This window comes from Scardinius erythrophthalmus, assembly GCF_964197995.2.
Source record: "Scardinius erythrophthalmus genome assembly, chromosome: 1".
Lineage (NCBI taxonomy): Eukaryota > Metazoa > Chordata > Actinopteri > Cypriniformes > Leuciscidae > Scardinius > Scardinius erythrophthalmus.
Window position 1 is genome coordinate 51,521,658 of NC_138221.1, and position 19,545 is coordinate 51,541,202.

A 19,545-nucleotide genomic window follows, 5' to 3' on the forward strand; every position below is an offset into this window, starting at 1 on the left:
GCGAATCATGAACAACTTTTACAAAAACAAAACAAACAAAAAAACATTTGTGGGTCATTAAGTAACATGAAGTTCACTTACTGCAGTACTGTGAATGTTTAATGAGATGTGTTTAGTAAAGTATAGATCATCTCTATTAGTTATAAAAGATTAGATTAGTTATGTACAATAACATGATAATTTTATGTCTCTTTTAAACGTGTTCGTAGAATATGTGATCACTAGTTTTTGTCATGTGATTTATTTTAGCCTACGACTAAGATTTTCTTGATTTCCTTTCCTCTCAGATTGGATTTCCTCTCAGACCAGATGTGTCAAAAGCTGATGTGGGACGTTTTGGCTGTTTTTTTTTTTTTTTGCCTCTTCCAACGTTTTTTCACCAATTGGTTCTCTTGTCCTCTCAGATCCGGACTTCCTCTCAGGCCAGATCTTTCAAAAGCAGTTTTGGCAGTTTTTTGCCTCTATCAAGGATTTTTCATCCATTGGTTCTCAATATTTTCCTCTCAGACTCAGAATTCCTCTCTTGCCTGGATGCTGATGTGACATGTTGAATGTAAGGTTTCTTTGTTTGCCTACTGGTTCCTCACATTGAATTTTACAATGTATTTTCTGTGACTTTTTTCCTTAACTGTTAATGTATTGTTAAAACTTGTTAGCTGTTTTAAATAAATGGCAAACAATACTGTACCATAATCTATATTTTCTTCATTTTTTCCATTGAGTAAATATAGGGATGTTAATAGATATCGGACAATAGAGTAAATAGAAAACAGTATTTATATTCTAACTTTTTATATTATAGAATTATAGCTGGAACCATTACTGCCAGTACTTTGTGAAGCACAGCCATAAAATTAAAAACTGTAGAATTACGGTAAATGGCTGGAACCACAGCTGCCAGTACTTTACTGTGAAATTACAGCATTGTTGAAACCGTAAAATTACAGTAAATGGCTGGAACCACAGCTGCCAGTATTTTATTGTAAAACTACAGCATTGTTGAAACCGTAAAATTACGGTAAAGGGCTGGAACCACAGCTGCCAGTATTTTACTGTAAAATAACAGCATTGTTGAAACCGTAAAATTATGGTAAAGGGCTGGAACCACAGCTACCAGTATTTTACTGTAAATTTACGGGTGAATTTTTTACAGTGAATTGGAAGGCAGTTTTAAGGTTAGTTCACCCACAAATGAAAATTCTGTCATTACTCACCCTCATGTCGTTCAAGACCTTCATTCATCTTCATCTATATCTATATTCTAAGATAATTTCTATGAAATCCTTTTCTGTCCCTCACACTTTCAAGGCCCAGAAAGATAGTAAAGACACCGTTAAAACAGTCCATGTGACTACAGTGGTTCAACCTTAATGTTATGAAGTGACGAGAATACTGTGCTCATAAACAAAACAAAAAGAATGACTTTATTTGATTTATTTTCGTCTGTGTTAGAATGGTGAGCTGGCGTTCTGACGTAGAACCTGTGAGCGCTGCACTACGTGTTTACACTACGTGAGTCTGACACAGATAAAGTCGTTATTTTGGTTTTGGTTTTGCGCACAAAAAATATTCTCGTCGCTTCATAAAATTAAGTTTGAACTACTGTAGTCACATGGACTGTTTTAATCATGTCTTTACTACCTTTATGGGCCTTGAAAGTTGCAGTGATGTTGCTGCCTATGGGAGGAACAGAAAGCTCTCGGATTTCATCAAAAATATCTTAATTTGTGTTCTGAAGATAAACGAAGGTCTTAACAACATGAGGGTGAGTAATTAAAGCCACACTATGTTATGGGTGTATGGGTAACGCAGCTAGTCTGTTTTATCATATTAGATACATTTGAGTGTGTTGAAAGTTGCTATAATGCTACTCTGTGCGTTCGCTCGGCGGCTACTACACTTGTTGCACACTGCAGTGAGCTAGATCCATATTATGCATGGTAAATATGGTACTCAGTCACAGTAAATCAAGAAAACGAGATTTAAACAAAAATGAATCATTTTCTGTCTATGAATGTATCCAAACAGTTGCTCACTTGTCTAATAAAACACATAATATATTAAAGTGTCTTTGGTGCTTCCATGGTTTCTACAAAATAAAACCGGAAATCGAGGGTAACGCGGGTATGATGTCATTGATAGGTGACGCACGGACACGGTCCGTTACCTGGTTAAAATTGCTTATTTCTCTGGATCTAAACATTTGGGATAATGTAAGTACACAAATCAACAAAATATATGACATTGTTCAAGTGGTTTTTGGATATTTTAATCCAAAAATCTTACATAGAGTGCCTTTAATGACAGAAATGTATTTTTTTGGGTGAGCAAGACAGTTAGTTGTTAGTCATTTCAATCAGCCATTGACAATAAATTGGACAATATTCTTCAGAATGGCTGTAGTAACAAAAATCAACACAAGATGGAGCTAAAGACCTTTTTATTGTATATAACTAGCAGGCAGTCTCTTGTCATTGGATTACCCACTGTCTCCAACACAGCACACTCAAATGACATTAGTGCTGTGAAACAAGATAAAGCCACTAACGCCCCCAGCCCTGATCCCTACACTAATGCAGGCTCACAGATATACACAAACAGAGACACTATCGCTTTCAATCACAGATACACGATTGTAACATCATCCTTATGGATAATTTCTTCTGAATACTGCAGAAGAAATTTAATCGGATGAATTTTATAAAAACATGTCACTTCTTCACATTTCTCCAAACAATCTATATATATAGATATATAATCTATGTATATACTGCATAACATAAATTAAGCCTGTTTTATGACCAATAAGATTTATTGAAAATTAGGCATTTCATATAGTAATACGATTTTTCTAGTAAAAACAGAAGTCAAAAACTGACGCATGAGTGAGAGACCATTTCAATTATGTAGTTTTGTCAACTTAAATTATTTTACATTAAAACTAGTAACTTTGAGCTAATGAAAAAAAAAAAAAAAAAAAAAACTTTCAGGACGCCGGCGTCCTCCTGCAGATTACAGTAATGTAGAATTGGATGTTTGTAATAATGTTTTATAATTACCATTATTTTCATTAGTCTGAATGTAATACAGTGTTATTATTTAAATCAACATAAAGGCAAATACAACAATGTAAATAATTACACAATTTATTTAGTTTTTATTTTATTTTAGGGTGAAATATAACCTGGACATGTTCTTTCATAGGTTTCATGAGAGTCACCTAAAAGTATTTTGATCACTGTTAAACGTTATATAAAAGTTATGTTTGTGGAAACAGTTGATTTAGAGAAGAAATCGCTTATTACGTCTGTTGCTTTGATCTTCTGTGTTTTTTTCTTCATCTCTAGTTCATTGCTTTTCGATTTTTACATTTTGTGTCTCAATCTCCAGGGTTTCTATCAGAGAATTTGACCCTTTGCCCTCTCGCCATTCCATTACCAAGCCAACAGACTTGCACTTAATCATACACGCACACACTGCTTTAATGCCCAATATTAATATTTGACAGGGGATGTAGAGTGACCTTACAGGGTCAAATGTCACTTTTCTAAGTGTGTGCACTATGCACAAAGAGGGAGGGAAAAGTAGTAACATTTAAAAAGAGGCAAATTATCACCCCTGTGTACCAAAAAAAAATAAAAAATAGATAAGAAAATAAATGATGGCTCATAACAAAAGTGTGGCAATCAAGCGAGTGCTCTCAGTGGTTCTACAGTGCAAGCGATCTGATTTCATATTAGACTCACATAGAAAGGCAGAGGATACCGGGCTGTTTCAAATCAATAAGGCTACACAAATCGCATCCCAATACACACAGTAGGGCTCTCCCTGGGCCAATTACCAGTTAGGTGAAGGGGTGAGTATCTTGGATGACAAAAAAGAGCCAAATAACCCAAAACAGATAACAGAGGTACATTGATGCAGACAAACCAATAAGAATAGCCTCTATCTTATGACAAGGTACCGCTGACATCAGGTTTAATAACCTGTGACTGCCGTCAGCACAATGTGAGAAGGACATGTTCCTAGACAAATGTGCATATTAGTCACTTATCAATAGGTTATCAACAATGTACTTACCTTAATGTTGTTCCAAAACCATACCCGTTTTCTTTTTCTGAGGAAAACAAAATATAGGCAGAATGAAAGCACCAGCTACAATTGAGTTTCATTGCGTTAAAAAAAGAAAAAAGAAAAAATGCAATGACAGCAAATGTGACTGAATGTGAAATAAAGTTTGAAATGATGTGAGGGTACCTAATGTCAGATATTTTTTGGTGAACTATCCTTTTAACCCTTAAGTTAATGGGAAATGATTGGTTAACAGGAATGTTGTTCCAGGAAGAACAAAGAATTCATATCCAGGGATATGCAGGCTATTGATACATTTACCAAGCAATCCATCATTATGCATTTTTGTTATATAAACGACTGAAGTTAATTATTATGATTTAGGTTCAGGAAAGAGAAGGTATTAAGGGGGGGTTGACAGGATGAAGGAAGGAAGGAAAAAGAAAAGTATGAGAGAGAGAGAGAGAGAGAGAGAGAGAGAGAGAGAGAGAGAGAGAGAGAGAGAGAGAGAGAGAGAGAGAGAATGTAGGGGAAGAAGATGAAGAGAAAGAGTGAAAAGGGGATGATTGGGGCTATGACGAGGGAGACAGAAAGAGAGAGGGGGGTTTAAAACGTCAGCATAGGAGCTCTGCTGCCAGTCTGCATGCACTGATATGCACGACGCTCGAGGAGTTTGCGCTCCGGTCAGGCTCGCGCACTGGGATCCTAACCGTCACCAGCACATAAAAGCGCGGATAACGGAGATGATTCTCTTCACACAGCAACACGAAACGAAACAAAGTGTACGCAGATGGAAGCGATGAAGTGTCCTGTCAGTTTCCACACACCTTTGGATGTGACGAGCTCCAAGTAGCGGGAGTTTACCGTGACAGACAGCAGGTGGGATTCCACTCAGAGGAGAGCTCGCGCTTGACTTTTTGTTGGACATGGGACCGGGTCTCGCCTGTTTTGGATACGGTACCGGAGGAACCGCGTCTTCTTGAACGAAGAGCTGTCGACAGCTGGACAACGACGAGATGCGCTCCGACCACGGCTTCATCCTGCTGCTCCTCAACGGGACAGCGTGCTTGGTGAGGTTTAAATATCAATGTTATATATAAAGTTTGTGTTATATTAAGTTTTAGTCTTGTTTATTGAACCGAACTGGGTCTCTGTCAGCGGTTGAGAGGTGCGCTTCACGTGGCCTTCACCTGTGCGTCAAGGGGTGACCGTCATCGTCTTCCCGCCGAGCGCTCGCGCTTCACACTTAAGGGCAGGAGTTTGGGGCACGAGCTCTGGATGGACCTGCTCGAGCGCGTATCGACTGTTTCTTGGAAGTCATGCTTCGCTTCGCGCGCAAGGGGTCCCATGCCTATTTTGTGTTAGTGTGTGTGAAGGAATAAGCGGGGAGAAGGAAAGATAGCCTACAGTGAGAAATTTCAGGGGCGTCCTGATCCTACATTTTCGAGGGGGAACCAGTGACAGTATTCAGTGACAGTAGGCTATAGGCTATATATGATATATATATATATATATATATATATATATATATATATATATATATATATATATATATATATATATATATAACCAATGTAACAACGCTACAAACTTTTTGTTGACCATATTTAAGTAATATCACATGAGCAAATGTGCTGAATAATTTTTACAGCACAATTGTGAGTGTGATAGTGCAGTTTTATAAGTCATTCATTTTAAGTTAAGTAGGCTAAGTGAGTTTCAGACCATGGCCTGTTCTTTGTCAGCGAAATTATTTCCAGAATTTACTCACCATGAAGTCAAAATTGACAGTTCTTGTTTTTTTTATGGACTATTGGTGTATTTATTATAAATTATTTAGCAGTCCGCTAATCATTTTTTTTTTCTTCTAAATTCACGTGTTCTGTAATCCTTAATCAAAATTCCCCTCCCACTTGCAGACATCTCTTCTCTACTCTGATTACGTGTTTGCTGGCGCAAGGGCGGGACAACCTGACACCCTCACATGAGATCACAGCAATAGCAAACGGAAACCAGAGTTGCCAAGTCCACTTATAATACGCGACTTTGGGCTTCTTCTTCTATGTTTTTGTAAGTCGCGTTACGGGTCACGGGTGAAGGGTTTAGGTTTTTTTTGGGGGGGGATTATTTAAAAAAAAATGTGGTTGCTCGTTAGGAAAATATGACTTGCAACTTTGTTTCTTAATATTTATGGTCACAGTTTTCCCCCAATAAGTTGTTTGACACTGTCTGCTCACAGTCAATAGCCAACCAGTGCAATAATAAAAGTGTTGTAGCGTAATTCGTCATCTCATATCCCACCCCCTTCTCCCCCTCATTGGAGAAAAATCACATTCAACGCAGGCATGTGACGCTGCAATCCAAGCCATGTTAGTAGACGTTTACGTAATAGACGTAATCAAATAGAGATTTATGTAAATTTTCAAAAACAATATGCCACCAACAGAGATTTTTATGATGGAGAGGAAACATGGGAGGTGATGTTTTTTATTTTATTTTTATTTTATTTGAAATGTAGCCCATAAATAAGCACACTAAAAAAAATGGTTTTGTGGCACTGTTCTTTTTACTCAAATATTTTTTGTTAAAGTAACATGTCTTTTACCACCAAAACACTATTGCGTTTAATTAACTTAACCTGTATAATTTCCCACTATACTTAATTTTCAATCGTTAAACTAATGTAAAGGGTTCAATTTCGCGATTCCAAAAAAAAAAAAAAAAAAAAAAACGGACGTGACGATTTCCAACGTATTGGATGAAGACTGCGTGCGAAGGTGCATGGCGTCAGAGGTAGAAGTAGAAGTAATATATTGCACTAAAATAAATAAATATATATATATATATATATATATATATATATATATATATATATATATATATATATATATATAGGCCTATATATTGGCTGCTTGTTCAAACTGCTTCATTAAAATGAGCTTAAGCAACACAATTGCTATACATTTTGTCCAAACTTAATTTGATTGTGTTCAGTCTTCTTAAACATATGTAAAATTTAAGTTTACTTAATCAGTTTGTGTTGGATTACATGAATGATTTGTGTTGCATTAACTGAAACTGGGCGGTGCTTGTTAGTTCCCAGCATGCTTTGCATAGCTGAATAAAGAGAGAAATAAATGTTGAAATGAAATGTTATTTTATGTGTTTTTGAGAAAACGAGAAAGGGGGAGACTTGATAGTATGTAATTGTGTTTAATGTTCAATTACATTGGAATTATTAGAACCATTTAAATTACACCATTGTGGAGAAGAGTGGAGCATTTGGTTAGGTTGTGGACTGATTCTTATGAGTTTAATATTTGTGGCTGAAGGAGCACTCATATTTTGGCATTTAACATATTAGTAAGTGCTGTCACTAGTTGATATCTAGCTGTAGTAGAAATTCAATTGAGAAATCATGTAAATCCAACACTCTTGTTTTTCAGTGCAATATTAAATAAACTAAAGTATGTTCACTATACTTATAGCTTAAGTCACAGAGAAGCAATTCCATTTATTTGGTTGGGCATTACTATTTCACATAGTTTTTTTCTCATTCAGTTGTGTTGTCACAACACAGTGAGGTTACATAGATTAAAAAAAATCCCTTAATGTTAATAAAAAATAATTTGCTTGCGTGGAACCACTGTCCATAATTGAATTAAGTATTTAAAGTATTTAAGTAATTAAATATTTTTTTAACAAAAAAAAAATAGTATACTAATACTAACAGTAGATATGGTTCGAATTTATTTTATTACAAATATGTGGCTATATTACAGCTCCCCCTCAGTGCTCTTGTCTTTTTCTCCTTTTCCATCTCCAAACCTATTCTGCTCACAGGTTATCGGAGGATAGTGCTTGCCCTCCCGCTTTGTTGCAATTTGATGATTTTTGTAAAATAGTTTCTGCTTTTCAAATTCTGAGTGGTTTCAGCTTAATATGCTGCAGGCTCATTTATTGATAATAAATAATATTGATGATAATAGATGATATAATAATATTGGGCTTGCTTTGTGCTTGTTTTGAAGCTGCAGTTGCTTATTTGCGGTTGACGACAACAATCTAACAACCAATCAATAACTGATGTCTCTACTTTTTTTTTTTTTTGTGTCGAGAAGGTTTATCACTCGGATAAACATCACAATACGGAAGCTTTTATCACTAAGCAAAGCACAACACGAAAGCCGGTCTGGAACACTCCAATCCGGGTTTTCCATTTTGCCGTTTCTTGGAGCAAGAGAAAATGACAACTTTCTAACACATAAACTACACTTTGCACCACTCTCATACTCTAGTCTGCAACAACATGGACACAGACAATAACTGATACAAACTGAAAGTTAAAAAAGAGGAGAAACATCTATATAGTGCGTAGAGGCCAAGGTTCAAATTCCAGAAAAAAATAGACAAAGTACAATTAGACATTTGCTAAAATTTTGTTTCCATTACAAAAAACAAACAAACAGTTTTTTCGCTACATGACGGTTAATAATGATTTATTAAATTATTGATATCTGTGACAGCATATTTAGATTTTTTTTCCGGCATGATTTGTGAAACTACTACTACTAATAGTAATAATAATAATTAGAATTATTACTATTATTATTTAGCAGCTCTCAAAATCCACTTTGCTCAATCTGAGGGGGCACGTGGTTCCTTTGAATATAGGCATGACACTTCTGAGAATAAAACAGATGATACTTTACCAATCCTACAGACCAAGTTTTAATAATTTCACAATAACTCCACAGCTAACATTTTAATGAAAAATTCCCGTTGGGGTTGGGACTTTTTTCCTCAGTGGTCAGAGTCAATTGTCGTCTTGGCACACTCTACAGAGTCTTACACTGCTCTTGGCGTACCCATGACTGGTATCAATGAGTAAAATATCCATAGTTTATCTTTAGAGCAAAGGTTGTGTACGGCTGCCTGATTTTTATGCACCTGCTGCGAGGGTGTTATAGCTTAACACCCGCAGTCTAAATTTAATCCCCCTCTAGCAGTCTCTGTGTTACAATTATCTGCTGTGTAGCTGGAATAATTCATGACTTCTTCTTTGACACGTTTTAATCCTCTTGTATTCTGCAGGGATACAAAATGATATCATTAAAGTGAAAAAAAAGAAGCATATCAGAATTAGGAATCTAAACAACAAAGAAGCATTGCTTTATTTGTAGAGTTTAATTATGCCACATACAGGGTCTTTTGGTAGGATGTTGCATTAGTACAAATCCAGCTTCCTGCTGTAAAGCCTCCCATTTGGCGACTTACATTTGTCTATTCGGAAGGGGGCGGACAACTAATAACCATGACAAATCTTCCCTAGAATAATTACAAAACACCTACGTGTAATTAACTGAGAGGGGCTGCCAGTGAGAGGAAATTTAATAAGGTCACATCTGTAACCCAAGTTTGGATTTGATGAGGGTCAGTCCTGAGAGAAATGTACAGCATACATACCAGGGCATCACCAATCTTAATAAAGAAAAAGTGCAGTCTTATAGTCTTACTTTGTGATATGAAAAAAAATATATATATATATTGCCAAGAAAAGAAATGCTGAAAATAGCAGACTCATAAAATTACAGGTGAAGGTTATAAGGAATTTAATTAAAATACCATACACGGTTTTCCTTGTGTTGTCTGCAGAATGTTGTCAGTGAATACCTTCAGACATGTAGCCATACTTTACGTCAGGAAGACACTAATAATGTAATTATCCAATTTAGCTTACGGCGTTAGGTCATTTATCTGCCACATTACTTAAAACCTGAGGGAGAGTCAGACGCAAGAAAATGGCTTATGTGTTCGCACACCGAAATTGGGCATCATGGATAATTCATTTGCTGTGTGACAGTGATAAATTATAGAGCAATCCATGAATTATCCCTTATTAAACACTATTATGCCGTTATTATTAATAGACATGTAGAGCACATTAATAATCAACCTTAATTTTCAGCGGCTTTATTGAAACTAAAGGGCCTGCTTTCAAAGCCTTCAAGCGTTTGCCTATAGTTAAACTAAGAAAATCAACTGATCAGCTGATGCTTACGAGGTTAGAAACATCTAAAACCTGGCCACATATACATTACAAGTTATGGGAGCGAATCCAAATTATCATTTTGTGTGTGTACTGAATGCAGAAGTCACACTTTCGAAATCGTGTTAGCTGAAATACTGTAGAAAATCATAGCAATGTTTTGACATTTTGACCTGTTTGATGTTCTCTACTTTTTAATTACACTAGTTGTTCCGTTTGTATATATACATGTATATGTATAGTCGGCATTAAATAGAAATTCACCCTATCATTTTTTTAATTAAAGGGTAAGTTCGGTATTTTACACTTAAAGCCCTGTTTACAGATCGTTTCTGATGAAATAGAACCGTTAAGATTAAAATTTGGACACATGCTGCTATCCCGAGAATTTTAGGTTTATTTCGCTTCTCCCCCCCACCTACACAATGGCAGTCTATGCACTGGAACAATCCTTCATAAAATGCATTAAACTTTCGTTTACAAAGACGTGAAACTCTTCTAGTGGTCAGGGGTGTTCACTGATATGCTCACACAAAAATCGCTGCAAAAGATGCTTTCCAACAGGTGTTTTACCATTCGTTGTAAAACTGTGGATCTATTTTTCCAAACGTCTCCCACACGTAGATTCTTCCGTTGAGCGCTTGAATAATAGACACTCCAGCCCAGTTGGTGGCGATAATGCACCTTTGCCAATTGCAAGCAAACCGCTGGCATTTCATTGAATACACAGAAGAAGCAGAAGAAGCGGCGGAGTAATAACGTACCTCACACAGCACATTCAATACAAGTCAATGGAGTTGGACAAAAACTACGATATAATGTTGAAAAGCATCTTTTGCAGCGATTTTTGTATGAGCATATCAGTGAACACCCCTGACCACTCGGTGAGTTTCACGTCTTTGTAAACGAAAGTTTAATGCATTTTAGGAAGGATTGTTCCAGTGCACATAGACTGCCATTGTGTAGGTGGGGGGGAAAGCGAAATAAACCTAAAATTCTCGGGACAGCAGCATGTGTCCAAATTTTAATCTTAATCGTTCTATTTCATCAGAAACGATCTGTAAACAGGGCTTTAAGTGTAAAATACCGAACTTGTCCTTTAAAACTCGATCTTGCAGTGAAACAGCAGACTTCTCAATGGCAACATACAGTATGCCAGACTTCTCCAATCATTGTTGCTTATACCATGATCTGTCCGAATACTCGATTCTGATTGGCTGCAAGGTGTGCAATAAAACCGTTTAAGTCAGTTTAATCACCGTTCTATATTAATGCGCTGTTTTCATTGATGTGCACACAAGGCATGCATATGTCACTTACACACAGAGCAGAGATTGCGCTGCGCACACAGAAACAGCACAGAAACTTGTTATCAATGCTGCCCAGTGACTTTTATTAATGAAATAATAGCTTATCTACTGAATCGCTACATTATATTTCTCAGCAACAAGGGGGTTACATGATTGCTATTTTGAAGAAGTTAATCTCACAGCTTTGTTGTTAAATAGAGAGAGAGAGAGAGAGAGAGACGCTGAACAGACGCAGGTATGAATCCCTCTCTTTTGATAATTAATTCAAATAATTCATTCATTCTGATCAATGTAATCTTACGCACTACTTTATCTCTGTGTCTGATTTAAAGCAGGCAGAATGCTAGATCTAACGAGCCGTAACTGATGAAAATAATTGTCAATTTTAGCCTTCTGGTCAAATATTGTGCTGCAAACCTCAATAACAGCTTTAAGTTGTCAATGCTGGCAAATGGCCATGGTATAAGCAGGATAATCCACGGCTAGCTGTGGATCGATTTTAATGCACTTCACGGAGGCAACCACCCTCCAGTTTGCGTTGCCCGGTTCTTTGCCTCCACGTCATGCATTAAAAGAGTTTAATGCATAGCTAGCTGTGGATTATCCCTTACTTAACCCTTTCGCATGTATGATCATACCAGTGTGATCAGTCTAGGCTGGTCCCTGGAGCGAACGATCACACCGGTGTGATTAGAACGTGTGATTAGTCAGTGCATCACGTGATCAACTGCTAAATTCAAATGTGCTTTCGTGCGTTGGCTGGCCCTGAGCCAGAGACAGGTGCGCTCAGAGCTGTCATATATCACAACTTTTCAGTGTTTTCAACCACATAATGTTTATTTTAGGTTTCAGACATATAAATTCACATAAGTACTAAAAAACAATACATTTAGAGTTTGTAAAATACACACTGATGTCTATGGAAGAGGCAATAATAATCCTTTCCATTTATAATTAGACACGTTTTATTCATATCAGATACACATTGTGTAAATAACTTTAAAGTTTACTCTATTCTTCTCCTAGTTCACTGGCCACTTACTTTTATGTATTTCGGGAGAAGTGGATGAATTCACGTGTTGTAAATCCATCAGATCCGATTCTCTGAACTGCGGCACAAACTAACATGCGCATACAGCTCAAGTAACGCGTAAAGGTGTTTAAACAACAAAACACATCCACTTGCATATGTTTGACAATAAGAATATCAGATATTCATGCCATAGCTAACAAATTTGTGAATATTTTAAATAAAAAAGGAAAAAATTACATAAAAGCAGATCATCATTCATTCATTCAGCACTGTTGCTGCTGCGGTGTGTCACGTGATCACCATGGAAACCATAAAGTGACATGTTCTAAATAACAGTCACCTTGAAAAACTCACGCTGGGGGGTCAGCCAGAATATTTTAAACTTACGTGTGAAAGGGTTAAACCCTACCTTTTTTCTTACAAATGACTGCAAGCTTGCATTCAGATCTGTCTCTATCCAATCAACATCCTTTGGATAGAATTAAGTCCCCACCCTAATTTTTTTAATTTTTCGTAAATCCATTTCACTCGGGTATACTTCACAATGTGTAGAAGATCTGCTGCTACTTCCATCACATTGTAACTTTAATTCAAATGTGCTGTCACTTTAAACCTGAATTTTTCAGGAGTGAATTCAGTTGTAGAAGGAGGTTGTCATTACCATATATCACCAAACCGAAATAAGCACTCAGTTCGGAAGTCAAGTCACAACAATATTTTGCTGCAGTGTGAACATACACTAAACAGATCAATACTGCAAACATCTCACCCAAAATATATCCAGACAGCAACATAGTGTCGGCCCAGATCCGGGCCACATCTGGTACATGTGGATTTAACGCGTAACAGATGTAGGCCGAATCTTGGCCGACACTATGTTGCTTTCTGGATATAAACAACAAAAACATTATAGAATAATAGTTAATACACAACAATATAAAATAATACAATAAAAATTATATAATAACAATATAAAATAAAAAAGGCCATACTTGCACATAAGGCAGACAACTACTTTCTGTTCTTTAAATATTCAAAGAATCAACAGTCATTCTTTTCACCCTCTTTCACTCCTGATTGTGATGATTTAAAGGGGACCTATTATCACCCTTTTCACAAGATGTAAAATTAGTCTCTGATGTCCCCAGAGTGTGTTTGGGAAATTTTAGCTCAAAATACCCAACAGATAATTTTTTTACAGCATGTTTAAATTGTCACTTTTTGGGGCTCAGAAAAACATGGCGTTTTAGTGTGTGCCCTTTAAATGTTAATGAGCTGCTGCTGCACGGCACAGGGGGCGGAGCTTCATGAGCTCGCGCTCAGTGTCAGAACAATCTCATCTCACGGAATGATTATAATAATATGAAAACAGAAACTCTCAGTAACGGTGTTCATTTTGACCCGGAGTTGGACAATAATGCCTACAGAGTCAGAGAATAAATGCTGTATGGAGATGGAACAGGTGTAGTTTAGTTTAATTACGGTTATAACATATGTGTCATTGCTTGTATCCACTATTAAGCCTGCTGTAGAGGACCCCGTCTGAATGATGGCCAGAAATATACTGATGAGTTTAATAAAGTTTATTGTACATCACACAAAAGATGAAGCGTCAGTTTTACTCCAGAAAATCACCATAAGAGCTGAGTAAACACAGTATAAGAAGAGTGTAAGTACATAAACAAATTTCGGTAGAGTTGAGGGAGCATTTTCTTCAAAAACTAAATTAATCCACCTCGTCTTCAGCGGCTGGCTCAGATTTGTGTAGAGAGCTATGTGGATTAATACATCCAGCCACACAACACCTAGGCTACAACGCTTGGCAGACATTCTCATCAGTGCAGCAATGGCGGATGTGTACAACTCGCTGTGAACTTGATCAGGGCGGGCCTATGTTAAAACGGCAGTGTCTGTCAACATTTGTGGGCGGGGCCTGTGGCTGTTGTGACGTCACACCAGCCTCACGGCTGAAAACAGGTCGTTGGGAGACACTGCTTATGATTTATGGGGATTTAAAAAAAAGTAGTGAGTGGATTTTTATCACTATAGGGTGGTTGTGTACACACACTGCCAACACACATTTATATCCAAACACCATGCAAAAGTGAATTTTGCATAATAGGTCCCCTTTAAGTGATTTATCCACAGAACAATGTCATGCAGTCAAGAGCTTATTGCAGGCAATTACCGTGTTAAACGTGTTTATGCTGATGATATTGGCCTAGCATCATTCTCATTATGAGCTCATTAAATTAATACAGTTACAAGATGTAATTTTTCAGAGCCGGCAGTCCACTTTCTACATAGTCATAAGGGAAAATAAACTAAACACTGACATTAAAATCAGACAACTCCAGTCCATCTGTCTGGGTGTGCTCGCGATAAGCTTTGGTTTTTGGCATACAGAGACACGATTAAAAAAGACTGTTTGTTAAAGTGTATGCATATGTGTGTTTCATTTTCATTTCATTTTAATTTTATGCTTTTGGCAGATGCTTTTATCCAAAGCGACTTGCATTGCATTTCAAGGTACACATTAATATTCTTATCAAGTCTGGCTTTCCCTGGGAATCGAACCCATGACACGCCAACACTCTACTGTTTGAGCTACAGGAAAGTGTGTGTGTGTGTGTGTGTGTGTGTGTGTGTGTGTGTGTGTGTGTGTGTGTGTGTGTGTGTGTGTGTGTGTGTGTGTGTGTGTGTGTGTGTGTGTGTGTGTGTGTGTGTGTGTGTGTGTGTGTGTGTGTGTGTGTGTGTGTGTGTGTGTGTGTGTGTGCGTCCGTGCGTGTGTGTGTGTGTGTGTGTGTGTGTGTGTGTTTCCACAAAACATCTATTCACTCATTGTTTGTCAAATGTATGTGATCAATATGAGTGAAAGCTGTTTGTGTTTTCAGACCTGTTCTGAGGGACATTTCTTATTGGACCGACATTCTTCTAAAGATTAATCCAGGATACAATAGACCCGAAGCCATTCAGGATAGAGTGTTTCTGACTGTCTCCAAATCTGGTGTTGCTTAAACAATGTCACTTGATATTAAGCTATTAAAAAATCTGTTTGCATGCCATAAACTGTCAGATATTCTGTGACTCACCTGTTCAACAAGGCCTTTCTTGTCCCTCACGGTCTGCTGCCTTGTCTGGCAGATTTACTGTACAAGAAAATTCAGAGACTGTCCCCTAGATCGACCCAAAGTTCATCTTGAAACAGTAAGAGGGCAAGTTAGTCACTCATAGGCAAACAAGACAGACAAAGCACAGTACCAAAAGTACTGTAAGATAAGCACTGTTTCATTAAACACTGCTGTCTACCTGTGTGATGTGTGTTAAACACTGTCGATGATTTTTATGCATTAGCACAGACTAACCCCAAGTTAGTCTTCCATCCACCTCCTTCCCTCAGATGGGCATCTTTGGCATGGCTCTCCCTTTTGAAGATAAGCTAGAGAGATGTAGACTGGGTAAACCCAGGCCGATCTGCCGGCGATTTGATTTCGCCCCACAGCTCAAGCTGGAAACCTGTACATTCTTCTATCCTGCTTCCGTTACAAATTTGCGGGGACCAATCACAAACTGGCTTATCCACCTGGTGCACTATTGGCGGGTTTAATCTAATCCAATTCCTTTTAACCTCTGGACGATGCTCAGTGGCTTCTTTAGTTTAGCAAACAAATTGCTCGAGTGGGTGTAAATACCACTCACTTTCACAACCTGCAAAAATCGCTCAATGCCATTTCTGCTTCTGCAAACCGCTGATCAGTGCTCCAAACCAACACATTTGTTGGCACGTTTCCTGCCTGGAGTTTTTGCTGCAAAGTACGTCACGTTGGTCTGATTGGTTGAAGGACTATCCAATTGCGTACAGAGTCATTTGAACTATGCCCGTTGATCAGGCCTCTTGTGCAGTAGAAAATGCAGAGCAGACTCCCCAGACTAATGTTCAATCTTAAAAGATTGAGCTTGGTCTGGTGATAGCCAGACTAAGAGAGATGCACAGTACAGCTAAAATGGCACATATTTTATGAATAGATTATTAAGCACTACTGTCAACATCCAATCATATCTCAGTTAAATGCCACTGTATAAATATTGAAATTGAAACTAACGCTGTGGTAGTCACCATGCTTACATTACACTAAGCATGTGGACTTTTTTCTTAAGACCAAACACACAATACATGCAAAGACAGACATTGCATTGCAAGGGCATGTGCTCTAGGGTTACTGTGGTGGTTACAAAAAAAAAAAACTTAGTACTCAAGGGGGCGACAGAGTTACCTTTGTCATGTCATGCCTGTGACATTAAACCAGATGTGTTGTTCAGGCAAATAGTTATATCATGACAGTGATAGCTGATGTTGCCATACCAGGGCGGTCAAACTAGCATGTGAAATATCTTTGGACACTGCAATGGTCGTGATGTGACGTCACAGTCTGAAGCGTCTTAAAAAAAACAACAACAAAAAAAAACATACATTCAACATAAACAATTCTAAATACAAAATGTAAAAATATACAATCTACTCCAGTTTCCTGCAATGCTGCTAACCTGCATCTTTAAAGTTTGTGTTCTTTTAATTCAGCGAAGAGGTAGCGCCTTAATGATTTGTCTTGTATTGGTCACACATCTTCCCATTATCCAATTTCACAGGCCAGGGTTCACCAAGCTTGAGCTTTGGAATGAAACAAAACATGAAACTTCTTCACATAAGCTTGAGTTTCCGGTCCCCTGTTTAAACTAACAATGAACAACTTTTATAGCATTTATGAATTTGGTTTAATGTAAAATTATATATTAAATCCATTTATACCACATATTTATTTATTCCCTTTTGTTCAAAGTTAATGTTAATGTATACAGCTTTTAATGTTAAAAAATGCATTTGTACATGTACATACATTAACCAAGAATAATAAATGCTGTAAAAGTATTGTTCATTTACATGAACTTGACACAGTTTATAATTATGTGTCTGTTTTTGCATTAAGGAAGTACTTTTGAGTCTTTTAACGTTATTGCTATTCAAAAATACAAGTTATGCTTTAAGATTTACCTCCAGTGTGGATTTTAATCAATACATAGAACAATCCATTTTTACAAAAAGGAAATTACCTGCTGGATTAATTATGAATTGGAAAGCAGTGCATATTTGTTTATGTCTGAGGAGGTTTTGGACTTCAAATAGACTTCAAATAGAGAGGGGCAAATATGAGTTTCTTCATGGACGCAGTGCTATACATCTGTCACCATCTGTGAAAGTAGACAGATGGTTATTGTACTACCAGAGCATTGCGGTGACCTCATCAGGGTGTGACAAAGGCATCTGCTGACATCATTAGTGTGTGACATAGGCATCTGTTGGCGAAACCTTCAAGGCTGGATGAAAACTTTTTTTACTTTTCTTACTCCTCCCCCATGGTGTCCTCTTCATTTTTAAATCTTGAAATTTTAAAATCCTTAGTTACTCAGCAAGTGGTCAGTTCAGGGATTACCTCTGAGCCTGGTAACAAATACTGTTAGAAAACATTAAGATTAGTATTTGTTTTTTAACAGCTGATGTCTGAAGAGCAGTGTATACTCATGGCTGAAATAACGGTAATATGTAAAACCAAAAAAATACATTACAATATACACAAAATTGCTCAATTTTGCTAAATTCATTGTCAAAGCTGACAGTCCAATAGTTTTCAAACTGACATACTGTAGTGGGGAAATAAAGAGTTTAAATTCAGCCTTGATATTTGCTATCAGATGTGGAGAATGTGAATGGAGTGGTTAGTGATCTTCAGGCTTTCCTAAACAATGTAAAACATTGGAGTAACAGCACTAAAAAAAAATCATGTTCATGATACTTTTCCTTTGAAATGTTATCACACCAAGAGTCATCCCTTAATACCAGACATGACTTTTCTTACTAGAGAATTTATCAAAGGACTGGAGTCCACAATTTCATTCCCCACCCTTCTTTTTCTCCTGCTCTCTGCATCCCTCTCTCCCTCTCTGATTCTCAGTGCGTTCCATGAATGATCCTAACAAGTGCAAATAGGTCAAATAGATGAGATCTAAACTGCCTGTTAGAGCCTGTCCTATAGTGCTATGGAGAATCCCATTACCCTGCGCATCAGCTGTGCTCTCGGCCGTGGAGGAAGAGAGAGAGAGAACAGATGTAGTTTAGGATGGTGTTTGTGTCGATGACATAGAATCAAACCTCTTCCATTAGACTGTCTTGCACCGCTGCCACACATAGCCTTGTCGGATCTTACTGTGTCACCCTTTCTCACCCTTTCACCCTACATGACTCACAGATCCATGACTAAAATTCACTGGGCCCGGAACAACATGTTTATGGGTACAATGAACAGTGGTTCTCAACTTGCTTTGTTTCAGGAATCAGACGGAATAGGCCCAACAATGTGCAAAGTTAACACAACAGACTGAAATATGACAATTTCCTTTTTTGTTTTACCTAATTTTTTACAGTTTTGATTGTTTTCAAGCTCTCTGCAGGAAATAATTCATAAAATACAATGTGGTCTGTTTTTCCGCATGGTAAGGGAACTCATTTTTAATTTACGTTATATTTTCTTTTTTTGTTTAGTTTTGTTCATGGTTTTCTAAAGATACCACGCAACATGTTTGAGTTTAATTGGATGCACAGCCTTTGGCATTAAGAACAAAAGATATGGAAAGCGTTTTCTCCTCCCTTAAAAAGTTAATTTTAAAGGGAGGAGAGTTCCAACTTTTGAAGTACTGCTCAAAAGTTTGGGGTCTGTAATAAGTTCCTTATGCTCACCAAGCCTGCATTTACTTGATTAAAAATACGGTAAAAACAATAATATTTGGAAATACAATGTACAATTGTCTGTACAATTTAAAAAACCTTTTTCTATTTGAATATATTTTAAAATGCAATTTATTCCTGTGATGCAAAGCTAATTTTCAGCATCAATACTCCAGTCTTCAGCGTCACATGATCCTTCAGAAATCATTATGTTATGATGATTTAATTGTCAAGAAACATTTCTTTGTTGGTTTTGATGCTTGCTATTTTTGTGGAAACTGTCACACATTTTTTTTTCAGGAAT

General features: G+C 37.2%; 1 protein-coding gene across 1 annotated transcript in view; it reads left to right on the top strand.

The window, feature by feature from the left end:
- Positions 1 to 4,828: 4,828 nt before the first annotated feature.
- LOC308703035 (neurexophilin-1) overlaps positions 4,829 to 19,545 on the top strand; it is a 34,930-nt gene continuing 20,213 nt past the window's right edge. Inside the window, exon 1 of the mRNA XM_081386287.1 lies at positions 4,829 to 5,141. Within this exon, the coding sequence (XP_081242413.1) occupies positions 5,088 to 5,141 (54 nt within the window). The 5' untranslated portion in view covers positions 4,829 to 5,087. The remainder of the gene's footprint in view (positions 5,142 to 19,545) is intronic.